The 25,589-nt window shown below is 34.6% G+C and overlaps 4 protein-coding genes across 6 annotated transcripts; all 4 read right to left on the reverse strand.

Annotated features, from left to right (window-relative positions):
• Positions 1-268: 268 nt before the first annotated feature.
• LOC130721360 (alpha,alpha-trehalose-phosphate synthase [UDP-forming] 5-like) lies at positions 269-4,833 on the reverse strand. Of its 3 annotated transcripts, none has more exons than XM_057572145.1 (4): positions 4,514-4,833; positions 1,693-3,769; positions 1,116-1,389; positions 269-857 (listed from the first exon to the last, which is right to left on the reverse strand). In XM_057572145.1, the coding sequence occupies exons 2-4, from the start codon at positions 3,678-3,680 to the stop codon at positions 558-560; spliced, it is 2,562 nt and encodes an 853-aa protein (XP_057428128.1). In that variant the 5' UTR covers positions 3,681-3,769; positions 4,514-4,833; the 3' UTR covers positions 269-557. The 3 variants fall into 3 exon arrangements, with proteins under 3 accessions (XP_057428128.1, XP_057428129.1, XP_057428130.1); XM_057572146.1 differs by having other exon boundaries at positions 4,386-4,523; XM_057572147.1 differs by lacking the exon at positions 4,514-4,833 and adding an exon at positions 3,879-4,348.
• Positions 4,834-9,913: 5,080 nt separating this feature from the next.
• On the reverse strand, positions 9,914-11,807 carry LOC130718335 (reticulon-like protein B9). The gene is made up of 5 exons (XM_057568914.1): positions 11,606-11,807; positions 10,723-10,903; positions 10,504-10,633; positions 10,324-10,393; positions 9,914-10,204 (listed from the first exon to the last, which is right to left on the reverse strand). Exons 1-5 carry the CDS (start codon positions 11,691-11,693, stop codon positions 10,035-10,037), a joined length of 639 nt encoding a protein of 212 aa, XP_057424897.1. The 5' UTR covers positions 11,694-11,807; the 3' UTR covers positions 9,914-10,034.
• A 3,584-nt stretch (positions 11,808-15,391) lies between these two features.
• LOC130718552 (ABC transporter B family member 2-like) lies at positions 15,392-22,726 on the reverse strand. Its single transcript, XM_057569157.1, has 12 exons — positions 22,083-22,726; positions 21,784-21,838; positions 21,500-21,675; positions 20,692-20,892; positions 20,060-20,319; positions 19,039-19,576; positions 18,460-18,836; positions 17,689-18,104; positions 17,031-17,272; positions 16,700-16,947; positions 16,201-16,613; positions 15,392-16,107 (listed from the first exon to the last, which is right to left on the reverse strand). Exons 1-12 carry the CDS (start codon positions 22,353-22,355, stop codon positions 15,557-15,559), a joined length of 3,750 nt encoding a protein of 1,249 aa, XP_057425140.1. The 5' UTR covers positions 22,356-22,726; the 3' UTR covers positions 15,392-15,556.
• Positions 22,727-23,158: 432 nt separating this feature from the next.
• On the reverse strand, positions 23,159-24,868 carry LOC130718553 (uncharacterized). The gene is made up of 3 exons (XM_057569158.1): positions 24,666-24,868; positions 24,373-24,578; positions 23,159-23,744 (listed from the first exon to the last, which is right to left on the reverse strand). The coding sequence occupies exons 1-3, from the start codon at positions 24,756-24,758 to the stop codon at positions 23,462-23,464; spliced, it is 582 nt and encodes a 193-aa protein (XP_057425141.1). The 5' UTR covers positions 24,759-24,868; the 3' UTR covers positions 23,159-23,461.
• Between the last annotated feature and the right edge of the window lie 721 nt (positions 24,869-25,589).

Raw genomic sequence — 25,589 nt, forward strand, 5'->3', positions numbered from 1 at the left:
AACAGAACAAAATATTCACAAATAGCTCATGGTTTTCATAAAGAAAAGTTGCTAATGTAGGTTTTGCACTCTTTGGCTGCAGGAGGCCTAAGGCTAAATATCAATGTTTTTAAAATCGGACCCGCCATTGTATCAGTGAAGACATTAATTAGCTCACAATCCTAGCGTTCATTCCCACTCAAGAATCACGTTATTATACATCAAAATGATCTGATACATCATATAATTTATCAACCTAGAACACTTGGTAGCTGCAACAAGGTTGGGGTATCAGGTTGTATGTTGGATGACCCAGCAAGACATCTTAATAAATATAGGCATGTCAACCAGAAAATTAAGTACATGTTTGGAAATTCTACTACAACTGATTTTAAAGCCAGAACCAATTATGGAGAGGAACTTATTGAGTAGCCTCTGAGTGCCATAATTGATTATGATGAAATCGAAACTAATCCAAACATGCTATAAATAGATCAAGCAATCTAATACTGGATAACCCCACTACAGACAAATACCATGTAGCTGCAACTATTATGTGTGCTACAAATTAGAAAAGCTTAATGAGAAGACTGAGAAGAATTTCTAGCAGCTTGCTCAGAAGCATTGGCAAGGCCATGCAACATTCTGAAAATCTCACTTGTGTCTTCCAAGTAATACTTGGCCTTGCTAGGTTTCTGACCAACAGTGCAAGGAAACACATCAGCAACTGGGGACAGTGATGCCCTTGCATTCATTATTACCCCAAACATGTCCTCATCTGATTTATCATCCCCAATGCACAACACAAAATCTGGAATCACTCCCTTTTGTTGCATTGTTAAGAGAAGACGTTCTGCTACAATCCCTTTACTCACACCCTGCACCAAAAGTTGGAGGACAAAGACTCAGCACACAAAATGGGGATTCAATGTTTTAAGTTGGTTTTTTCAAGTTCCAAGATAAAGAAACTGCAAAGACAGAACAAAAAGTGCATGGGAGAATCATTGAATGCCCTTTAGTATTTTTCATGAAAAAAATATTGGAATTCACTTTAGTGATCTATATAAGTGACTACAACTAAATATAACTGACATCATAATATATTAAAAGTAGAAAGACAAGTATTTGTTACTGACCTGAGGTTTAACTTCCACATAGTTAGGACCACTTTTAACAGAAACAGGCTCATTGGCAAGAACACTTTCAAGATGATCAAGAAGCTCCTTAGCCTGGCATGAACCGAAATCTCGGTCTGCAAACTCATAATTCCAAACAAGAGCACTCTCTTTGGCCTCTATGTTAGAACCATCAGTTGTTTCCATGTATAATTGCATAACTGGTTCAGCAATCTGCTTCCAGTCAAAATCAGGCACAGAAACACATGCTTCCCATTGTGCATTATGATTTGCCCTGGAGAAAAAAAAAAGAGAGGATAAACTTCAGTTTGAGCACAGAAGCTAACTCTGCCAAGGAAAATAATTCATGTTTTTCCTCAATATTTTTTCATGCATAAAATAAAACATTTGAGTTCATTTGAAGTGACAACTCTATTAACAATAAAAGTACCAAATATGAGAGAAGAAAAAATTCACCATTCTTAATAAATTAAACAATTGACTAGTAAATAATTATTGCACCAAAAAGAAAAACCACAGGTAAAGTTTACAGTCACCACTTAACACAATAAGTACACTTCCAAGGAAAAAGACATACCTCACAAAATAACCATGTTCTGCAGCAATTCCTAGCCTTTCACAAGAAGAAAACCATTCATTAATAGTCTTTCTCTCCTTACCACTTACGATGAAAACACAATTCTTAGTGTCCTTGCACAAGCTGTTCAAGATGCCAACAGCTTCAGCATTAGGCGTTGTGCTGATTGATCCAGGCTGCACCATAGTACCATCATAATCCAAAAGAATTGCTCTGTGCTTGGTCCTCTTATAAGCTGAAACAATATGTTCCACAGATAGCTTTCTAAAGTTGGGATCCAAAGCGATTACTCGAAAGCCTAAACCAAAACCAATTCCCCAGCATCTCCTCCTCTGATGATCTCTACAAGCCCTTCCTAAATCCTGCAAGAAGCTACGCGCCCAATATGCAACATCATGTGTGCTAACATACCTATAATGCTTCTCATGCCGCATCTTTTTTTCAGACTCATGGACCCTTAGAGCAGAATCCATAGCGTCAGCAACAGCATCAATATTCCATGGATTCACTCTAATTGCTCCACTTAATGATGGAGAGCAACCAATGAACTCAGACACTACCAGCATGCTTTTCTTTTGAGTAAGTGGGTTTATCCCTAAAATCTCATCTATCTTCTCATTTCCTTGTCTACAAATGACATACTCATAAGGTATAAGGTTCATCCCATCTCTCACTGCTGTAACAAGACAACATTCTGCAATCACATAATAAGCGATTCTCTCATAGCTTTGAAGTGGTGTATCAATCAAGATCACTGGTGTATATCCAGACCTTCCAAATGTATCATTTATCCTTTTCACAGTAGCATAAGTTTCGCACTGCACTTCTTGGACATCCTTTCCCCGGCCTCGAGCCGGGTTTGCTATTTGGACCAGAACAAGATTGCCCCTCTTATCAGCATGTTGTAAAAGCAACTGTTCCATCGCCAACAGTTTCAAGCTGATTCCTTTGAAGATATCCATGTCATCCACCCCAAGCATCACAGTTTGACCTTTGAACTGGTTTTGTAACTCAGCAACCTTGCTTTCTGTCTCAGGATGGTTCATGACAGATTGAAGCTGACCTATGTGAATCCCAACCGGAAGAATCTTAATGCTCACAGTTCTTCCATAGTACTCAAGACCAATGTAGCCGCGCTTCGATTGATAAGAAATCCCAAGCATTCTACTGCAGCAGGAGAGGAAATGTCTTGCATAATCAAAAGTATGAAACCCTATAAGGTCTGAATTTAGAAGAGCTCTAAGAAGTTCATCCCTAACAGGAAGGGTTCGGTATATCTCAGAGGAAGGAAATGGACTGTGGAGGAAGAATCCTAGCCTCACCCTGTTAAATCTTTTCCTCAAAAAAGTTGGAAGAACCATCAAGTGGTAGTCATGGACCCAAACATAGTCCTCATCAGGGGTAATCACTTCCATCACTTTATCTGCAAATATCTTGTTCACAGAAACATAAGCTTGCCAAAGGGACCTATCAAATCTACCACCAAGATCAGGTGACAGGGGAAGCATGTAGTGAAACAAAGGCCATAGGTGTTGTTTGCAGAATCCATGGTAGAATTTAGTGAAAAGCTCAGGAGGGAGGAAAGTGGGGACACACTTGAAAGTGTCAAGCAAGTACTGAGCAACATCATCTTGCTCACTTGGCTCAATTTCTTCTTTGAGACAACCAATGTAGATAGTTTCCACATCATCTCCAAGACCATCTTTCAGCTGCAAGAGAAGTGAGTCTTCATCCCATGAGAATTCCCACTCACCATTGCCTTTCCTGTGTGCCTTTATGGGAAGCTGGTTACCAACAATGATCATCCTCTCTTGAGAGATGGAGGAAGGAGCATCAGAGCCAACACTGTTGCTGGCCTCATCATCAAGTTCAGATAGTACTCCAGCAACAGTTGCCACTCTAGGAAGCCTTTTCCTCTCTCTACTAAAAGATGATGGGGAGCCACATGAAGTGAGATCTAACAAGTTGGAATATGACCTTGAAGCCATTTTGGCGATGGGCCAAATCACCTTCTTAAGGGACAAAGCAGGCTTATATTGATTGTTCACAGTCCTTCAAACAGTCATAACTCAGAAACCTGAAAACAAATAAACTAGCAAGTCCTTCAGAATACCAGAATCAATATTACATAATGTTACATCACAAGAAAGATCTATAGTAAAGTATGAACAGTTTTCTTTACCCACATGGCTTAATTCAGTGCATGTTTGGAAATTCTTATACAATTAATTCTAAAGACAAAATCAACTTTGGGGTGAAGTCTATGGGAGTAGCTTTGAGTTTCAGAATTGATTATGAGAAAAGAGAAGCCCATCCAAACATGGTGTCAGCTTTGGCATACAATCCTTACAATATGCACTTAGACCCCATGAGAAAAGAACAACAGAGGACAGACAAATCTAAAATCTCACACTAAAGATTAAAGACCCCCTTCAGCTGGGTTTGATAGTGTTTAAATACTTAGGCCATTGTCAAGTTATATTCCAAAGAATCTCACACTCAACAAAAAAAGACACCTATAGCAATAATTTGAGAAAATCCTAGACTTCTGAATCTAGTAATAGAGTTATTAATAACATGACATACCAAGACAAAAAGGGAAAATCTAGTAGTAACACTGAGAATTGGAGGAATTAATGCCATGGAATTTTAAATCGATTCAAACAGCAAGAATTATTAAAATGCATGATTACCCCATCTTCCATAGATGCAAGTAGAAGCTCAAGAGAGGCTAAACTAGCACATGAATGAACAGAAGAAGCAAGAAAGCAACAAGCTTTTCACAAGAGCAATGAAGGGCAAGGTGAAAAAAAATTCCTACCCTTGAAAATATCCAAGGTGGTGTTAGTTGGAAGATGAGACAGACACCAAAGATTCTTCTTTTTTTCCTCTCTCTCTTTATCACTGTCACACACACACTCACTCACTCACTCACATACCTCAGTGAGCAATGGTGTCAACTGAGAATACCCTTTTCATTTACTTTTTTGTACACAAAAACAGAAATCTCATAGTGATATTTTTCGTCTCTTACAACCAACCAACGACAAAGTAGATACCTTTATGCAAAGAAAGAACATGGTTCTCTTCAATCACACAGAAAGACACACACTCACACTCACTCACTCTCAGTGATGTGTGATGACATGAGTACCACAACACAGTGTACTCCAACATAGTAACACACATCCTTAACCATGGTTAGTGTTCCTTAATCAGAGATTAGCTCCACCTAACTCACCCTCAAGTGTGGCTGTGGTGTTCACTCACTCCCACCACTAAAGACAAGATCAATGGACCCCACAGCGCGTGCACCACACCACCAATTTTCCAGTTCTGGCATGGTTTTCTTTGTTTTTTTTTTTTTAATAAGCCTTTGTTTTGTTATGCAAGGCAAGTTTGTAATTTTGTAGAATAAAACGTGAACTTTGATCATTCTTTTTTTTTTTTTTGATAATTTGGAGGGAAAAGCCCATAAACTTTGATCATTCATGCCTCAGAGTTAGTGGTAGGTTGATTGAGTTTTTGTAACAGGAAATTTATTAGAAAATCGTTAAAAATGTAATTTGTTCATTAATTTTGTTCTTATTATATGTAAATATATTTAATATTGATTTTTAAAGATTCATAATCAACGTATACATAATGGTAAAAAATAGACGATATAAAAGTTGAGTGAGATAAAAAGTGAAGGAGTCAAGGTTCAAACCATCGTGAATGAACTAATTTACTAATATTGGTCTATAAAAAAATTCATACAATGAATTTTTTATATTCATCTATGTTTTAAGTATCAATTTTTACAATTCAAAATTCTATTTAATTTTCTTTCACTTTTTATTTCTGCCAACAACCAAAATGTATTCTTTTACTCATTTAATTTTTTCTTCATGTTTTCTATTCATACAACTAAACATAATGTTAATCATTTCATGTTTCCTCTCGGGTTATTGGCATACGTAATTATAGGCTTTGTTTGGATGGGTGGAAAGAAAATGGAAGGAAGGAAAACACGGAAATCAATGAATGAATTTAGACTAAGAGTTAGTCCAAATTCATTCATTGATTTCCGTGTTTTCCTTCCTTCTATTTTCTTTCCACCCAACCAAACAAAGCCATAATGTCAGAGAGTTGAATAGAAGTTGAGATTAATAAAGAAGAAGAGAACCTTCTATTCATGCGTCATATTTTAGTTGAGAGATTTAAGTAGTATACATATTGGTGCGTCAATGATTTGTTTGCCACTGATATATAATAGGACGATCATTATATTCTCAACAAATGTGTCAAGTTGCTTCTTGATGGTGAGTGATGGTGTCCACTTAACTTGGATGCTTTGCTAGTTGCTATGACTTTGTAAACTTACAATCATTTTTGATGCGACATTACTCCTCACAACCCCATGTCTCATGCGTCATATTTTGCTTTCTCTTTATAGTTAAGTAATTATAACTTACAACAATAATATGAGTCACTAAAATTAACTATATGTATTTATGGTGCATTTTATCATACATTCATATTTGCCAATTAAAATACAACAATATGCTAAGCAATTGCTATACTCATTGAGATGCAATTCAGAAATTAGCTGCAGAATTTGTATTCAATTGAAGGCATTTTAACATGCATGGCATGGCAACTGTGATCATTTTTATGCTGGATCATTTTCTCCAAGAGTGGCAATTTAATTTACAGATCACTCTAGTGTAAATACTAAATACTCACAAACATCTCTTTTTTTTTTTTTTTCTATCTTTCACTTATCACGTCCGGCTAACCTCTAGCCGAGCCTATACCTTTCTAAGGAGCCATCTGCTTTATTGTTGATCTTATAGATCCATTTGTAACCAATGCTTTTTCTGTCAGGAGGTAAGGACGTAAGGTAACATCAGCCAAGTCTTATTAGCTTCCATGGCTTGAAGCTCTTCAATCATAGTTTGCTTCCGGTGAACATATATACACGTGGCTGCTTGTGAATAATTTTGTGGATATTCGGCACACAAAAGACTTACATGAAAGAGAGAGTTTGCTATAGACTTATAGTCAAGGTGGTGAGTAGTATGATGGGTGTCATATTGTGAATTATGAACTTTATAGCATTAAAAATATATCCCTTAGATAATTGGGAGCCCTATGATTTCTTGAAGCCCTTCGAAAAATGATCATTTTATTTCCTTCAATATGTAATAAAGTATAATAATTCTTTCTGACGTACCAAAAAATAAAGTATAATAATTCACTATCTAAGCACGGAAAAATATTTTTAGTATCAATAAAATTAAAAAATAGTTTAAACATATTAAAATTAAAAAAATAACTATATATTAATCATTACATTAACATCCACCCCACGATGTGGGGGTTACGATCTAGTTACTTTTTAATTTAAAACACAAACAAACAGACCTTGCAACTCCTGTCAATGATGTTTAGTATTCTACGGTGGAAGAAGTGACATGCAATAATCAAATTCCTAATTGAAAACGTAATGGTTGACATGGTAATGAGTACGCTTTAATTTTTGGTTTATGTGGCTTGTCCACCTAGAGAAAGAAACCTAATTATGTAAAAGAATTGATTCATTCATACTACACTTTGGTTTTCATGAAGTATTTTTTACTACCAACTTTTTTACATATCACACCATTTATTATATCTTCAATTTCTCTTTATGTTCTTGTCTTTTTTTTTATGTAATTATGAAAAGAGTGTGAATAAAACATTAATGGTATATGAATAAAGAGTACTAGATCTAGATGGAGTAATGTTATTTACACACTTCTCTTTTGAACACTTCTCTTTTGAGGTGGAAGAGGTGGAATGATGAGAGAGATAGGAAGAAAAGGAAAAGTAAAAGAGAGAAAGTATGAGATGTGATAGATGGAAAGAGGAGAGAGATAAAAACAAAAAGAGGTGGAAATGAAGTGTTTTAAAAATTAGGTGTGTATATATCATTATTGGAACTACATGTGGGGAATCCGAACCCCACCAATTATTGTCCTAACATGAATATGATACCTTGTGCAACAACTGAAAATGAAAGTGGTGATTATTGTCACCAAAAGACAATAGTGGCGATTATGACTACTTGATGGGAGTTGGGCCGTTGGAGATTAGCGAATGCGAGTTAAGTGGCCCACAAACAAAGTTAATGGAATTTTTCATATGGAATCTCACTTGTTGGTTGTCTTCTAAAGAGGATTCTATAGTGCACTATAAAAATAGTGTCTAACAATAAGTAATAATTACAAGCTTTAGCTAAAAAATGCTTACTAAGGTAGCGTTTGGTGACGAAACGGAACAGGACAGAACATAACGAAACGGGACAGAACAGGATGAAACAGGACAATAATGTTTTGTGTGTTGTGTTTGGTAACACCAAGTCAATAGAACAGAACCATGATTTTAATTACATATATAACCCTGCATGTTTAATATTTGATTGATGAAAACAAATTGAACATTTTGCAAAGAAACCGTTTGTTATTGTATACTCCATGAAATAATCACTTATTTCTTTAAAATAATCACTTATATATTGTTTTAGTTGTTTTAGTATGCTATTGAAAAAAAGCATAAACCTAATTATTTATTTAAGCTATTTTAAGTGCGTTTGTTTAGATTAAAAAATATTGATTTTTAACTATATTTTTTTTTAGAGATTTTGAGAAAAGCATGAGTTGATTCGTGTTTGACTACTCTAATTAAAATCACTTTTTTTTCATCTCCTCTCATCTATCATCATAGATTTTCATTATAAGTTAAAGTAACTGTTTCAAGTAATCTGTTTTCAGCTTCAGCTGAAACAAACACAAAAAGTGATTTTTTGATTAAAAAGTGATTTTTCCAAAATAAGTTGAATCAAACGCACTCTAATTGGCTCGTTTATCATTGCTTACAAAAACTGATTTTACTTTTGAAAAAATAATTGATTTTATTTTAATTAAGTTGATTCGTGTTTGACTACTCTAATTAAAATCACTTTTTTTTATCTCCTCTCATCTATCATTATAGATTTTCATGACAATCTAAAGTAACTGTTTCAAATAATCTGTGTTTCACCTTCAGCTGAAACAAACACAAAAAGTGATATTTTGATTAAAAAAGTGATTTTTTGATTTTAAAAGTGATTTTTTCCAAAATAAGTTGAATCAAACGCACTCTAATTGACTCGTTTATCATTGTTTACAAAAAGTGATTTTACTTTTGAAAAAATAATTGATTTTATTTTAAGTGATTTTTTTGAAAAGTAGATTTTCATTAACTTTGTCTACAAATATAATAAGTGCTTTCAATTTTAAAAGTGATTTTAAAATGTTTAGGTACATAAAATTTCAAATATAAATTAAGGGTATTTTTTAACTTAGCAAAAGTTTTAAGAGAGTGTTCCGTTCCGTTTCACCATTTTTCAGGGAATCAAAGTGTCCCGTTCCTGGAGCCTTTTGTCCTGTTCCGTTCCATCTTAAATACATGACAAACACAGAACGGATCCGTTTCCTTCCCACTTGTCTACCAAACGCTATCTAATTGTTGTTTCACACAGCATGAAGCTACTAGACTTTTTTTTAACTTATAATATAATGTGTGATTCTTGGCCCAATTGAACGAGTTTTTAAAATAAATTACTCTTCCCAATTAATCCATAAACTAAAGTTTAAGTTCTTATTCATTGAGCCGAGGCCTTCCACCCTCATTAATCTCTTTTTTTTTTCTTCCAATGGCATGGTTGACGCCACTATGGAGAGAATAAAGAAGGTTAGAAGAAATGTGACTTTGAATATAGAAGAAGTTTCGGTGAAAAAAAAAAGAGTAAGAACAACGAATCCAACTCACATTTAATATTTCTTAAGTGGGTCAAGACGAGCAGATCCATAGGAAGTGTGGGTTTGCTAGTTAATTAATTGGTACACCAAAAAAAGTTAATAATATAATGAAAATCTTAAATAAATTTATTTTTTTCCACCAAAACTTATCCGAAGTCCCTAAAAACATTGGAATTACTACATGTTTTCAGAAGAAGAAGAAAAAAACCTAGTAGTTTGACCCATCCGACTATTGGTCCACCGGATTGGTGAGTTTTTTTTATTACAAGATTGGTGAGTTTAATGAGATTCTACGTATAACTTGAGTATTTGTATTAGAATTCTGTCAGACGTAGCAACTAAAACATATATTCAGGAATTTAAACATTCAACTGCAGGAAATCGGCAACATGCACTGAAATAATTTAAAGATTAAATTTCTTTGATAGCCATAACTCATTTAAATTGGCAACATGCACACAGATTGATTACTGGACATATCTGCTTTAATTTTATGTTGTTTCAAGCATCTAAACTTCACATGAACTTCTTTTCTTTGACAGGTCCCCTAGGAATCTTGTTGAGAAATTTAGAATCCAATGTGCTGAACAATCTCCTCAGGTCTTGGTTTCCTTTACTTGCTAGATAATCCACCTCATATTCATACCGCTCATACATAACAGGAACTGTCACGAAGCACAAAAACACTGGAAAAAAGAATAGTCAACAATTATTATAAGCCAAGCTCAATTAGGAAGCTTAATTCATATATAACTATGCCATAAGAAAATAAAAATTGGAATGTGTTTGGGAATTGGGATCTCACTGAGGTATAGAAGATTAGCAATGGTGAAGTAATTCCCAATAATTGAAACGATCACGAGACCAGATATTGTCTGAAATTCAATCAGTTAACAAATACATTAATTAATTAACAAAATATGGGTGTGTTGGTAGAAATTACTTATTAGAATAAGTGAAAAATGGTTTGTTAATTTGTTAATACCACAAAGAAGAGTTTCAGGTCTTGGCCAGTTGAAATTTCGTAAAATTTCCTCAAGAACAAGTTGAGCTTTGTGTGGAAATATCTAATGGTGGATTCTGGGATTGCAATATCGTTGATTTTAGGAATTCTCCTGCAATTAATAAACATGATTTTAACTATGGTTTGCACAAACAAATTAATTTACGCAACTAAGTGTAAGGTTTCATTTTGATTAATTACCATGTGACTAGTCCAGCTGCATTGTACCAAATGAAGAGGATTAGCATAAAGGCTATGAGGGTGTGACAAACCAAAGTAAGAAGATTGTATTCAGCAACTTCAAACAGAAACCAAACAATGGAGAACCCAGCTACTACTGCTGCTGATGTTACCTTGTCTGTCCATAGCAACACATCAGCAACTGCAAAAAAATTAAAAATAAATAAATAAATAGAAAGAAATGTTGTTTACTTTTTGTTTGGTCTTTGCCTTTGGAATATGAGCAATAATGCACCCAATGTTTTGGGGTTTAGTGCATGTTCGCTCAACTTGGCCCAAGCCCAACCACATCAAACCATTATTTTGGAATAGAGGTCATAGGAGACAAGCTTTCTACCAATCATGATATTGAACAGTTTCAAGTTATGATTTCAGCTTGTCATCTTCCTCCCTTTTGTCCATTAATAAAGTAAGAAAAAAAAAGAGAAAAAAGAATATAATGTGATAAGAAGACAAAAATAAAGGAAAAATTTGAGATTTGGATTTATTGTTGGTGATTTTTCCTAAATTTATTGTAGTCAGGATCGATATCTTTTGCGTGATGATGAAACATCTTTCTATTTAAAGATTCAAATTGTCTATTTGATGATGAAGTTTTAAATTTGGTGCATAGAATCTTGATCCAACAACTATTGAACCCTAACTAAAGGGAATTTACGAAAGTTTGATTGTATGTGACTCAAATATGAAATTTAAGATGCAACTCTAAAAATTTCAATGAAAGATATGTGAAATCATCGTTGATATTATTGAAAAAGCAATGACAGAGTAACATGACAAGAAGAATTTAGAGACATTAATAATGAAGGAGACATGATGAGGTGAGGTTTTAAAAATAGCTTACTCTTTCCTCCGCCAAGGAGTGCGTGGAGTGGTGTTTGATGGCTGATCAAACCTGAGCTAGGTGTTGATACTTTGGAACGGGTTGACATGGCTACGAATACAATTGAATGATGATTGAAATTGTGTTAATTTGCTGATTAATTCTTTGAAACCAAGTTCCTAGCTAGCTAGAACTGTTGTGATTGATCATGCACCGCAAGGCCTGTAATATATGTAATAATAATGCACTAAACGTTATTGTTCTAAGCTTTGTAACCAAGAAAATGAAATTAATCAAGTCATTGCAGTGAGGGAGGAAAGGTATGACTTTGGCATCGTCCTCAAGTTTTATGTCCTCGATCGTGCATGCCCCCACATTATTAATTACTCTCTCACGCTTAGCCTCATCCCTGCATACATGTTTAATACTCTTGTATTTTATGCTTTCTTACATTTTTTTCTTAAGAATCTAATAAACTTATGTTTTCATTGATAATGATTATCTACCTTAAAAAATTGATAAAATAACACAATTAATAATTGTGATGATTTACTTTATCCTTTAAAATTTATGCACTTTATCCTCTAAAGTGAGATTAGAGGAGCGAGATACTAATGTTATGTATGTTGACCCCATAATTTCAAAACCCAATAATGTTTCTTGTACATTTATTTTTTCACTGAAAAAACATATACCTTCCAACCTGTTCAATTTTCTGGATGTATTTGAATTAGATGTTTTTGAGAACTGTTTAATTATAGGTTTTGAAAACTGTTTTCTGTTTTTAAAAATTGGAAAATTTACAAGCCTGTTTGTTTTTTAAAACTGTTTTTGAAAGCAGTTTTCAATTTAAGTTATTAAAACTAAAATACCATACCAACTAAAATATGTTTTCTGTTTCTGTTTTTAGTTTTTTCAAATTACAATTTGTTTAAATGTCGGAAAACATATCATTCAAACAGTTTTTTCTATAAAAAAAATTTAAATACAGTTTTCAGAAACTGCAATCAAACACGCCTGAGTATTTTCAGAAACTGGCCCAACTCATTTATATATATTAGAAAAGAACAACTTCTAGCATGACGTGTCGCTCCCACAGGCCAAGTTAGTGACGTGTCACTCCCAGATTAATTCTCATAAAAATTATTCCACGTGTCAATTTGTTAGAGGATATAATTTTCAATTGATATATATTTTAATTTTATATATTCTAACCTAATTAATTGATATTATTTTAGAAGATATAATTTTCAATTGATATATGTTTTAATTTTATATATTCTAAAATAATTGATTGATATTATTTTAAAAGATAAGATTTGGTCTTTTAATTTATTTTAAATTTATTTTTAGAATAAATTGATTAATTTTTATTGAATTTTCGAATTTTTTATTAATTCGGGATTTTATGAGTTTTTATTGTGATTTGCTAGATTTTGTTAGTTTTTATCTATCTTTATTTAATACCATTTTTAATATTAGATTTGATTGGGATTTAGGTTGTTTATTTCTTAATTTTATTTTAATTTATCTTATCATTTATTTTAAATCCAGAAAATACTTTATTTTATTTTAGATTCACTTTTAGAGTATATTAATTAAATTTTCTTAAATTTTCAGATTTTTAATTAATTCAGGATTTTATGAGTTTTTATTGTGATTTGCTAGACTTGGTAGATTTTATCTATCTTTATTTAGTTTTTCTTAAATACATTTTTAAATTTTAGATTTGATTAGGATTTAGGTGGTTTATTTCTTGATTTTATCTTAATTTATTTATTATTTTTTTAGAGTATTAATTAATATATCTCAAACTTTTTTTAAAAAAAGAGTGAGTTTGAAAGCTATAGCTTAAGTTAATTTGTTAATATATTCCCAAATAATAATAATAATAATAATAATAATAATAATAATAATAATAATAATAATAATAATAATAATAATAATAATAATAATGATAATGATAACATGTGTGTGCGGATATGGGCCGGTTGGGTACTATAGTACCCATACCCGCACCCATACCTTCTATTTTTTGCGGGTAATTATCTATACTCAACCTCATACCCATTTAGCGGTTTTTTACCCTACCTATAGTGGATATCTTTTGCGGGTACCCTATGATTTTGAGACTCATTGTCATCCATAGATTTAGATTTTGGCAAAGATGGATAGCTTCCTATAATGACATTGAATTGTCTAAAGGTGGAGAGATTCGAGTTGCTACCCACGTGAGTATGGAGACGGGTACATGTAATTTTTAAAAACGCGGGTATGGAGATGGTACTATAGTACCTACCCATTGTCATCCCTACTTAGTTGGAATAAACACAATAATGTTATACTTTATGATATATCTTACACAATCCTGATTTGTGCTACTATCACATTAATTTTTTTTAAGATTAATATGTTGATAATTCCTTATATTTAAGATTTGTGTTATCGTCTTCATATTTACAAAGAATGTGAAACGAGTTCCTCTTGGTCTCAATCGGGCTTAGAAGAGAAGTCTTTATGTCCACTTTACTCATCAATTCTGACTTTTCTATTTCATTCGTTGTTAATAATCAAAGTATTAATTAATGTATAAATACAATAGACATATTTCCCGTGCAACGCGCGGGTAAAAAACACTAGTTTTTCTATCAATCCATAGAGAGTCAATTTGGATGATTCAGACTAATGAAATTAGCATGGGGTGAGTTAAGGCAACCGCGTGCAGAAATGTGAAATAAAGCTAAAATGTGAAGCCTAGAAATCAATGTATAACCTTGTCCAAAGGCCATGTTATATAACTACAATAACGTGTATATATATATGCGGTCCAATTGTCTTAGGTCCCTCGCACTATAAATATTGAAAAGAGTCATTTCTTGATGCAGTGTACTGTATCCTAGAGTGTCACCATTCCCAAACTTAAGTCTCTCTCTATTTTTCTCTTTGAGAATGAAGGTTTCATGTGCAACAACGGTGTGCATTATGCTCATCACTTTGCTTCTTGCTGAGACTGCAGAAATGGCAATGGGAGTGACTTGTAACGTGATGGAGCTGAGGGCATGTGCGAGCGCCATCACCTCTTCCAACCCTCCCACTTCTTTGTGCTGCACTAAACTGAAGCAACAAGGGCCTTGCCTCTGCAAGTACTTGAAATATCCCAACCTCAAGAAGCTTATTAATTCTCCCAAAGCCAAGCAGATTGCAAATGCATGTGGCTCCCCATACCCCATTTGCTAGCTATATATAGACTAGACCTCAATATTCATACTCTGTGTTCTTCACTTGCAATGTATTCTGTTTTGTTTTTTCTTATGTGTTCTTCTATTATATGCAAGGTACTACGTTTTGTTCTGCTTTGTATCATGTGGACAGTTCTCTTCTTCCTCTGTTTATTATGTCTATGTTTGGTGCGGTCGTGCTACAACACTTCCATGTTTATATCAACTTTTATTTTCTCATAATCAATTATGGCAAGTGTTCTCTTCTATTCTTCTTCTGTTTAATTCTCATGACTTATTTTTTGTTTTTGCTAAGACTAATTACAATTAAGATGTATTTTCACCATTTACTTTATAAAATTTTATACACAATATAGGGTGATTCTATTATATAAATAAAAAAACATTTAATCTCAAAATGAAAAAATGAAAAAAAAAATGAAACATTCTCTAAAACAAAGTGTTATGGAATTAAAAATAACCTATTGTTGTTGGTGAGAGTGTGTTTGTTTTAAATTTTAGCAGAATTCATTTTAGTAAAGTCAAGTTTGGTAGAATTGAGTTTGCAAAAATGAAATTGTGTTTGAAAATGGAATTTTAAAAATAAGATATACAAAATAGGTTTTTTTGTCACAATGTCCTGTAGACACATTCCTTTATTATACAACCATTGAAGGACAAATTACAAATCAAGAACTAAATATTCAAAGCAATTTTTTTATATTTTTGGCAGAGCTTACCAATACATACATGGTTATTGTTCTTGCATATCTTGTTGTTGAAGGCTGACTAGTTTGAAGTATGCTCCATTTGTGTTCTCTACAAGACTTGAATGTGTGCCTTGCTCAATTATCTTCCCATCCTGTAAAACTGATATTTGATCTGCATTTCTTATTGTGGAAAGCCTATGTGCCACCATAACTGTTGTTCTGTTCTGCATCAATTTATCTAAAGCTTGTTGCACCACACGCTCTGACTCTACATCCAGTGCACTTGTAGCTTCATCCAGCAACAAGATTTCAGGGTTTTTTAAAACAGCCCTGGCAATAGCTACTCGTTGTTTCTGGCCACCAGATAGTTGAACTCCTCTTTCACCAACTTTGGTTGAGTAGCCCTCTGGAAGAGCACTGATGAAATTATGAGCATTGGCAAGTTTTGCTGCTTCCATTACTTCTGAATCAGAGGCTCCTTCCTTTCCATAGAGAATGTTTTCATGAATTGTTGTTGCAAAAAGAGCAGGTTCTTGTTGCACAAGACCAATGCGTCTCCTCAGAGATTTCAAGTTGATTTTCCTGATGTCTTTTCCTGTAAGAATTTGATGAATCAATGTTAGAACTTGCACTTATGATGACTGCCACAATGACATTACAAGCACATGTTGGATCATCACCATCTTACCATCGATCATCACTTTCCCAGATGTTGGATCATAAAATCGGAGTATAAGGGAGATTACTGTGCTTTTACCAGAGCCACTTTGCCCCACCAAGGCAATACTCTTTCCTGAAGGCACTGTTAGATTGAAATCGTTAAAAATAAACACATCTGGTCTTGAAGGGTAGCTGAAATGGACTCTTTTAAGCTCAATTGTTCCTTCCACTGTCTTTAGTTCTTCTCCAACATCATGCACTATCAATGTCTTTCTATCCATCACTTCAAAAACTGATGCAACCATTTGATTCCCTTTCAAAAGGTCTGGTGCCAGTGCCAAAGTCTCCCCCATAGCCAGTGCTGTTACAATTAAAACCATAAATGACTTGATAATTGATGCGAAGCTAGCAAGCTCCTTTTGCATCAACACAGACCCATACCTGCAAAAGGAACATAAATCTCAGCATAAAGGGAGGCATAATTATCCTTTCACATAGTAAACAAAAAATGAAGCAATAGCTTGTACCACAAGGCAAGGCCATAAGATGAGAAAATAAAGAACTGGGAAATGCCATAGAATATGCCAGCAATTTGGCCCCTTTTGAATGAACGTTTCGAAGGCTCAACAAGCTCATTAGCATAAAGTCCAACGACCTTTTCTTCAGAGCAAAATGCAGCCACGGTGCGTATGTTACTCACAGCCTCCCCAGCCAACATGTTGGCTTTTAGGTATGCTTTGCTCAAGTTGCCTCCAAAGCCTTGCATGAAAAGTTTCTGAAATGTTGGTAGGAAGGTATTAACACACAAACCAGTGTACTAATTTCTTGAAGTTAAAATTTGGAGCAAGAGGTAATAACCTCACTGATGTGACCACTAATGATCAAAGGGTATGTGGTCAATACAACAAGTGTAATCCTCCAGTTTAAAATGAAGGCAATGATGAAGGAGGTAACAACCAAACCAACATTCTGTAAGAGAATCGTGGAACGATCAACAACTATAGTTTTTAATAAAGTTGCGTCGGCCTCTAAACGCGATGAAAGCATAGAACTTGAGTTGTTTGTATCATCAAACCAGCCAATTTCATTCTTCAAAATAGCTGCAGCCAAAAGAGAGATCATAAAGTTTTAACCAATGATAATAATAATGTTACTTTTCAGCTTCCTTAAAAATCAATAGGACATGTGTTGAACACTTAAAGGAAAATAATGCCTTCATAACTAAGTTCATAAGATGAAGATGAAATCATCAACAGTATTGGTCATTATTAAGAATATTGTGGAGGTTTCTTAGACATTTGAGTGCTATCCAAATTCAATAGGAAGATTAAAAAGGAAACATTTCATATAGGAAGACAAGCACATAAGTGTGCATAAATGGAAATCCTTCTACAATTGATTATAAAACCAGAATCAATTATGGAGAGAAGCTTCTGTAAGTAGCTTCTAAGTTTCAGAATTGGTTTTGAGAAAAGAAAAGCTGATCTAGACATGATAATGAGTTGATCATAATTACCAGAAAACATAGTTTCTCTGACACGAAGGGTAAGTCGCTCGCCCATGATTCCAAAAGAAAGATGTTCAATGACATAGGCAGTGACAGCTAAAACTGCTGCACCACAGAAGAGGAAAACAATTTTCTTCACTTCATGGCGTGTTGTGTCCCAGTCCATGTAATATGATACAAGAGCATGAGAGATTCCAAGAGCAAATAGAGGCATTAAGGCTCCAGCAATAAAAGCACCCAAGGTTCCAGAAACCCCATAAAACCAGTCAGGACCAATCATGGTGTATAGCCTTGTTAAGGACACATGCCTTGACCTTCCAACGCTTCCTGCTTCATCAGCACAAACACGCCCAATAGATTCTTTATCTGAACGAAAACTACCACCAATGCTTGTTGAACGGGATAATTCTCCGGAGTGTGTTATGCTGCAATGAAAATGAATATATGAACCTTAGTATCTTGCTAATGTGGCTCTGTTATCCTAGTGCCATATCTAAAAGGTGACACAGAAAGGATTATGTGTGAAATCATTCAATTCTACTTCTAGCATTTTTGGGTATCCTTTTACAATTGATTCCAAAAGCCAAAATCAACTATGGGAAAAAGCTTCTGTGAGTGGCTTTTGGGTGTAAGAATTAATTCTGAGAAAAATAAGCTGATTCAAACATGCTATTAAACAAATAAATACCTTTATTTTTCCAATAACTGTGTTTAAATATCATATGTTTTATAAGGTTATCCAAATTTTGTTACTTGCAATATTGGATGTGAGTGAAGTACCTTGATGGCTGCTCCAAGCAAGGATCTGTAGAAGGTTGGCCTTGAAAAGCTGCCACTTGGGTTTGAACAAGAGATGTATATATACTGTTTGGGTTGGAAATGAGCTCCTCATGGTTTCCAATTTCCACAATGCTCCCTCCCTGAACAACAGCAATGATATCTGCATTCCTAATGGTAGAAAGCCTGTGTGCCACCATCACAGTAGTTCTTCCGACCATGACTCGATCAAGAGCCTCCTGTACACTCTTCTCAGACTCTGCATCCAAGGCACTAGTTGCTTCATCCAATAAAAGGATTGATGGATTCTTCACTATAGCACGAGATATAGCAATCCTTTGCTTCTGTCCCCCTGATAATTGTATTCCTCTCTCTCCAACCTGCAAAAGAAATTTAGTAACACCTCCTAGGGTAAAAGTATTCAAATCATAACCAAAGAATTTTTTTTTGACAGAATAACCAAAGAAGTTTAGTAACACCTCCTAGTGTAAAAGTACTCAAATCAAAGAAATATAGTTGGACATGATAATGCATCATTTTAGATGATAAATTGATGTTAAAATACTGAATATGCTTTCTTACCTGAGTATCTAAGCGATCAGGAAGATTGTTGATAAAAGACTGAGCACCAGAAAGCATTAAAGCAAGATTGAGTTCTTCAAGAGTGGCATCATCTTTTCCATACAGTATGTTCTCCCTGATGCTTGTAGCAAAAAGTGCAGGTTCTTGATTAACTAGCCCAATTTGTTGTCTAAACCATTTAAGATCAAGTTCCCTGATATTGTTCCCATCCAATTGTATCTGACCAGAGAGTGGCTCATAGAAGCGCTCAATCAAAGATATAACTGTGCTCTTTCCAGAACCACTTCCTCCCACAAGGGCTAAAATTTTCCCAGAAGGAATATCAAGATGAAGATTGTTGAAGACGAGTACATTTGGACGAGATGGGTAGCTAAAACAGACATCAATAAACTGGATGTGACCCTCTATGTTGCTTAATTTTTTACCATTTGAGATGATTTTTGTCACTGTGTTCCTCTCTATCATCTCAAAAATGGGATAAGCTGCAGCTTTTGCTCTGATGAATGCAGAAATATCTGGTGCTGCCTGCCCTAGTGACCTGAGAAGAAAAACTCCATACATCATAATTTAGAAGAATGATCTCTAAACTTGAAATACAAGTTAACTTTGTGTGTGCTTGGTTTGCCATTGGGAAGCCTCGGAATTAATTCTGATAGAGTAAAATCAATTTTGGATAACAACATAGATGTCTGGGAGTCAATTTGGAAAATTTATTCCAGTCCCTAAATCAATTGTTCTAGAAGCTAGAGATAGTAGCTTATGTGTTGAACATAATCAGTTGTGAGATTTTACAACTGAATTTCAAAGCATTGTCCTACAAAAATCATATTTTTCACAAATGTTCCTAACATAAATCACTTCACTTTCAACTCATTTCAACTCACTTTACTATAATCAATTTTACCAAAATCAATTTATCCAAAATCAATTGTGAATACGCTGAACCAAACACACTTTATCTACTCTCACTTGAAATGAAAGTAGGTTGGTTGCAATATAACAAAAGGTATGAAAAGCTTACAGGCCACAGATGACCACATTGAGCATGGTAGTGAAAGCCTCTCCACCATTGGCGATCTTCTTGTGAACAACAATGCTAGTGAACCAAACAAGCAGAGCCCATGATAGAAAAAGGACAAAATGCAGGGAGCCTAGTCCTAAGCCCTTTGCTAAACCTGCTTTTCGACCATTTATATGTGTGTTTATCAAAGCTTCCTTGTATGATCTCACTGCTCTTTCTTCTCCTACAAATGCTTGTACAGTTCTCACATTGCTTATCACCTTAAATCCACCAACAGTAAATATGGTCAATATAAAGTAGAGTATAATAGCATGTTTGCATCAACTTCTCTATCATCAAAATCAATTCTGGAACACAGAAGCTGCTCATAAAAGTGGCTCCCCATAATTAATGCTTCCAAACATCAATTACAGAAGTTACTCATAGAAACTTCATAATCAATTATAGAAGAATTTCCAAACATTCTCATTGAATGACATGACATATAAAATATACATATAAACGAACTCAGGAAGCCACACATTTATAAATTAAAACCAACTATAGAGATGGTATTCATTTCAGTGGGGGAAGCATAATTACTCAGGTTTTGTGAATTTGTCAAATATGAGAGGTGTAAAGATGAATGTTACCTCTTCTGCGATTTCACCAGCCCTTACATATGCTTTCCGAACCTTTGCAACAAGTCCAAAGGTGACATATGCGTAGATACCTCCAGCAAGGGCAATCAAAGGTACAATTGCAAGTGTCACTGAACTGATCTGCCACACTCTCACAAAACCAATGATAAAGCCAGCTACAAATCGGCTTATGTAGTGCATAAAGTTTCCTACCTGTGAATATAACACTTCAATCATCAAATTTGTTATGCCTTTTGCTAATCAAGCATTAAGGTATCAAATAAGTTTGGTCAATACATTAAGTGAAATTAAAATCACTAAGTAAAAGATGCAGTATAAAAAATTTACATGGGACAAATCAAACATTTGTATACTGCTCTATTAAGAAAAAAGATTCTTTAACATTATTATAAAGTTTAAAACTAACTCTATAATGAAATACAATAAGAAATTAAAGAAAAAGTTATTTGCTATGAACAATAGTCAATAGAAGTGTCTAAATACTAGAAAAAAAATATAATTAAATTATAGATTAATTGGATTTTAGTATAATAGATAATAGAAAGACTGGTGCGAGATAAAATGAAGAGAAAAGCAAGCGGAGGGTCATAAGTAATTAACAGGAGTGGTTTATGAATTAACCCGGACAATTAACAAATTCTATTAAAGGTTAACAACAGTATTAGTAGAAGTATTACTTTGTATTTAAAAAGTTTAAGGAGCTAAATACACATTTTTAAAAGTCAATGACCTAAGTTGCATGTGACTTAAACTTCAACAGTTTAATTTGCTTTTCTCCCCTAATTAAAAGCATGCATACCTTCTCAGATAATGCATCTTGAACAATGATAATGTCACTTGTAATTGAAGAAATGACCTCTCCAGTTGATGCCTCGGTGTCAAAAAGACTTATATCTTGATTCAACATTGACCTTAAATACGCCATCCTCATCTTTGCAGCTTGACGTTCACCAGTATGCATCCAACAAGCCACCTCTATATAAGGAGTCAACACAGAAATGTAATACAATTAACAAATCAACACTGATCACAATTATTTCTTACTTGAGTAAATACTAATAAAGTCTCATAACAAAATCATACCTGCCCAGGATGAAAACAATATTACTATACTTAGATACACAAAATCCAACGAATACTGCACAATCACAAACAAGTAAAATTAATTTTGCATGTAAAAGAAAATCCTCGATTGCAGTTGATATCCTTCACTTACTGAGCATTATTTTATAAGGGCATAAGGTGATAATATTCCAACTAATAAGCTAGCTTAGAAATATTATTAAAGAGGAAGGAGATGGAGTGGTGCTCATGTAGAAAGTGCATGGGAGATGACAAAACATGTGGTTCTTACTATATATACAAAAAGAATAAAACAAAACCTTGGCAACTCGGTGAGAAGTTTCTTTGGGAAAAAGGTAAGCCAAGCCTATGACATTGATGATCTTTCCAAAGAAGATAAAGAAAACAGGCACAGAGGCTCCATGGACACATGCCCCAACTGTTCCAACAGCCATCAAGACACAATCATGAAGGTCAGCGAATGAGAAGAGTTTGAGCAAAGGAACTTTTCTCTCCTTTCTTTCTTCTACTTCCTTCTTCCTCTCCTTTGCCTCCCCGGTTATGTCTCTGGAGGATGAAGCTTGGTCAGACATATTGGCCAGAGAAAGGGGAAAGAGAGCACAAACTGCAAGGTTGTTGTAAAAACAGCTATGATGAGTCGTTGCAAGTAAAAGAACTTTTGTACATTTGTGAATGTATTGATTATTGAAGGAACTAATGTGAAGATGATATATTAGGTCACGCTGCCTTCTACCTCTAGCGAATTACACTCGTGTTTACGTTTGTGATCTAGTAAACAATGAGCTGAAGCTTAATAAATTGCATTGAGTGCGAGATAGTGATTCAATTTCACTTTAATAGAAGCTTTAAGGCTAGAATAAGGTGAAATGGGTGATGGGTGAGAGTGAAACCACTCTGTTTGTAAATTGTAATTATACTTAACGAGGAAGAAAATGATAATACTTAGTGAGAAAGGAAAAGACAAGAAAAGACATAAAAATGAATAGGGCAAGAGATCAAAACTAAGTTCAAGTAATTGAGGTAGCGTTTTCGTATATTATTGTTTGTTTCTGCATTTTTTTCTTAGATTCTAAGAAAGTCCAATGCACCAATGAGAAGTGTCTAGCTCAACCAACCAGAATCCAGCCCAGCTATTTGGTAGGAGCCACTTAATACAAAGTTAGGATATCACGATATTAGAGAACAAAATATGTTACAACCACACAAGAAGATAATGAACAATGCGCGCCAAAGAAGAGGGTGAACCTGCTACAGAAAGACCTGTTAATAGACCAATCTTTCTGGGAATCTTGGCTACAAGGCTTTACAAGAACTTTACACAACAATAACCCAAGCAAGTTAGACACACAAAGCAAATAGTTGAAGAGGCCATAAGTTCAATGAGTAACACAAGCTTTAAAATTTCCAAACTAAACTTAACCACCACCATACTACTATCATCTATATATATTATATATATGGTTTCCACTTTCAAGCATTCTCCTAATACAGCATAAATATTATAATATATATTCTCCCTTTAATAATAATACATGAACAAGAGTTTGAAAACATTGCTCCTCCCTCCCTCCCTCCTTATACCAAGCATCCCATATACAACAACAAAAAAGTAAACACAGAACCCACCAAAATTGAGTAAATCATTGTCCCAGGCAGTGGAATAGACCCTATCTTCAGATCAGGGCTTGTCAGAATCAGCACCCTGGTGGTGGGTGGCCAATCCAAGACCTTCATTACGGTGCTTCTCCCAGAATCCAGTGTCAGCCTTGGAGTGTGCCCAGTAGTACAAAATGGAGACCAGCATGGAGAACAATGTGAGGGCAGCCCCAGCAGCAAAGACACCTTTGCGGAGCGTGGAGCAGGACAAGTCATGCGCCCCAAAGTCCCTTCGGTACTTCGTGTGGTATGCATTTTTAGCTGACCCTGCCAACAAACACGCCTCCGCTCCCAAAAAACTTAACCTGATTTAACAATAACAACAATAATAATTAAAAAAATTCCTTCCATTTTTAATCAATCTCAAATTCTCAATGTTTTTAATGGCGAATTGCCAAAAACCCGCCATATTTGACAAATGATAACGGCGGATGGCGCATCATGGCAGTATGGGACAGATTATGGCGGGATATCGGCTATGGCAGAGAGCCAAAGACTCGCCATATTTGATAATTCTGATTAATCTATAGCATGTTTCAATCAGCTTCTCTTTTTCTTAGAATCAATTCTAATGCATAGAAGCTACTCAGAAGAGCTTCTCTCATAAATCATAATTAATTGACTTTGGCTCCAGACATTGATTAAACGATGTGTTTCGAAACTTGCTAAGAAATCCTTCTATAATTTATTTAAAATCCAAAATCATTTCTAGGGAGAACCTTTCGACCGATTCTAGCAAATAAAAGCTGATTAAAACATGCTAAACCCTAAACATTGAATATCTTTCCTAATTCAAACCAAAAGCCAAACTCCATTGAATTCAATTTGTTTTGTCTCTAAGATAATGATTATTTCTATTTATGACAACAATCAACTTTGTTTCTACAAATTCAAACAAAACTTGAAAATTAGGTTAATCGAGAAAGTTGTTACCATGAGAGAATGTAGAAGAGGATGGCGAAAGTGGTGGAGCAACCAGAGACGAGGCCTTTGCCGCAGCAGAAGCATCTGGTGACGACGTTGAGGATACCGTGGCTGAGGAGCAAGATGAGGAAGGCGGCGAGGCCGTAGACGGTGGAGGCGTCGGTGGTGTAACGGCAGTAGGTTTGGTCGTCGTACTCGTCGGGGACCACTTTAGCCTGAAAACGACAAACCAGATTTGTTGAGACTTGAGAGAGAGGTGAATCAATGGAAAGGAAGAGAGAGAGAGAGAGAGATAGGGTTACCTCGCTACGACGTCGTTCGGCGCCAAAGGCGAAGACGAAGGCTATGAGATGCAGAGCGATGATGAGGACTAGAATAGTGACGGAAACAGCCATTCCTCTTCTTCTTCTTGTTGTTCCTCTGATTTTCTCACTCACTCTACTCACTTTGTTGTTGATATTTTTAGGAGCATCTATAGTGAGTGAGTGAGTCTACAGTCTACACACTTTATTTTCATGAGCCGCGGCTTTTCAGCAAAATATCGGCTCAAATCTTCTTTTTCTTTTTATATTCCTACTTTTTTATTACATTTGAAAAGCAAAATAACAAAGAAAAAAATATTGGAATGCAATAACATTAGAATGAGGTAATCTTCATATGCCAAGGGGAGTGTACTCCCGCGTTGCTTGTCGAGCTAAAACATTCGCGGCTCGCTATCAAATTCTTTTCCCTAAGAATGGACACCAATTACAGCTTGTAATCTAAGTTTGACATTGCTCTAATTCGAATAATCACTTCAAATTTTCAAAAGAAAGTAGCATCTTAGTAGTTCCGGAGAAGGTTAATGACATCATGATGTTTGAAACCCTAAACAACACACCATCTCTCCATCCCTTTGTGTAATGTTGTAAATTTAGAAGATGAAGAAAATCAATGGCTGGCTTACAAAATTTATTATGAAATGGGAAAATATTTATTAAAAACTTCCATGTCTTTGAAAAATCACAACTGGTCCATTGGATTTTTGAAAAATCTGGTTTGTAACATTCAATCCTTGAATGATATGTATGAAAAATGATTTATTGGAAGAATTCTACTAACTTAATGTGATCTTAAAACTTTAAAAGATTGATCTCATAATTGCTATATGCATGTAGAGATACTTGAGAAAAAAATACTAATTCTTGAAAAATATAACAATTTTCGTCAAAAAAATGTAACATTTG

The sequence above is a fragment of the Lotus japonicus genome, chromosome 5, assembly GCF_012489685.1.
Source record: "Lotus japonicus ecotype B-129 chromosome 5, LjGifu_v1.2".
Lineage (NCBI taxonomy): Eukaryota > Viridiplantae > Streptophyta > Magnoliopsida > Fabales > Fabaceae > Lotus > Lotus japonicus.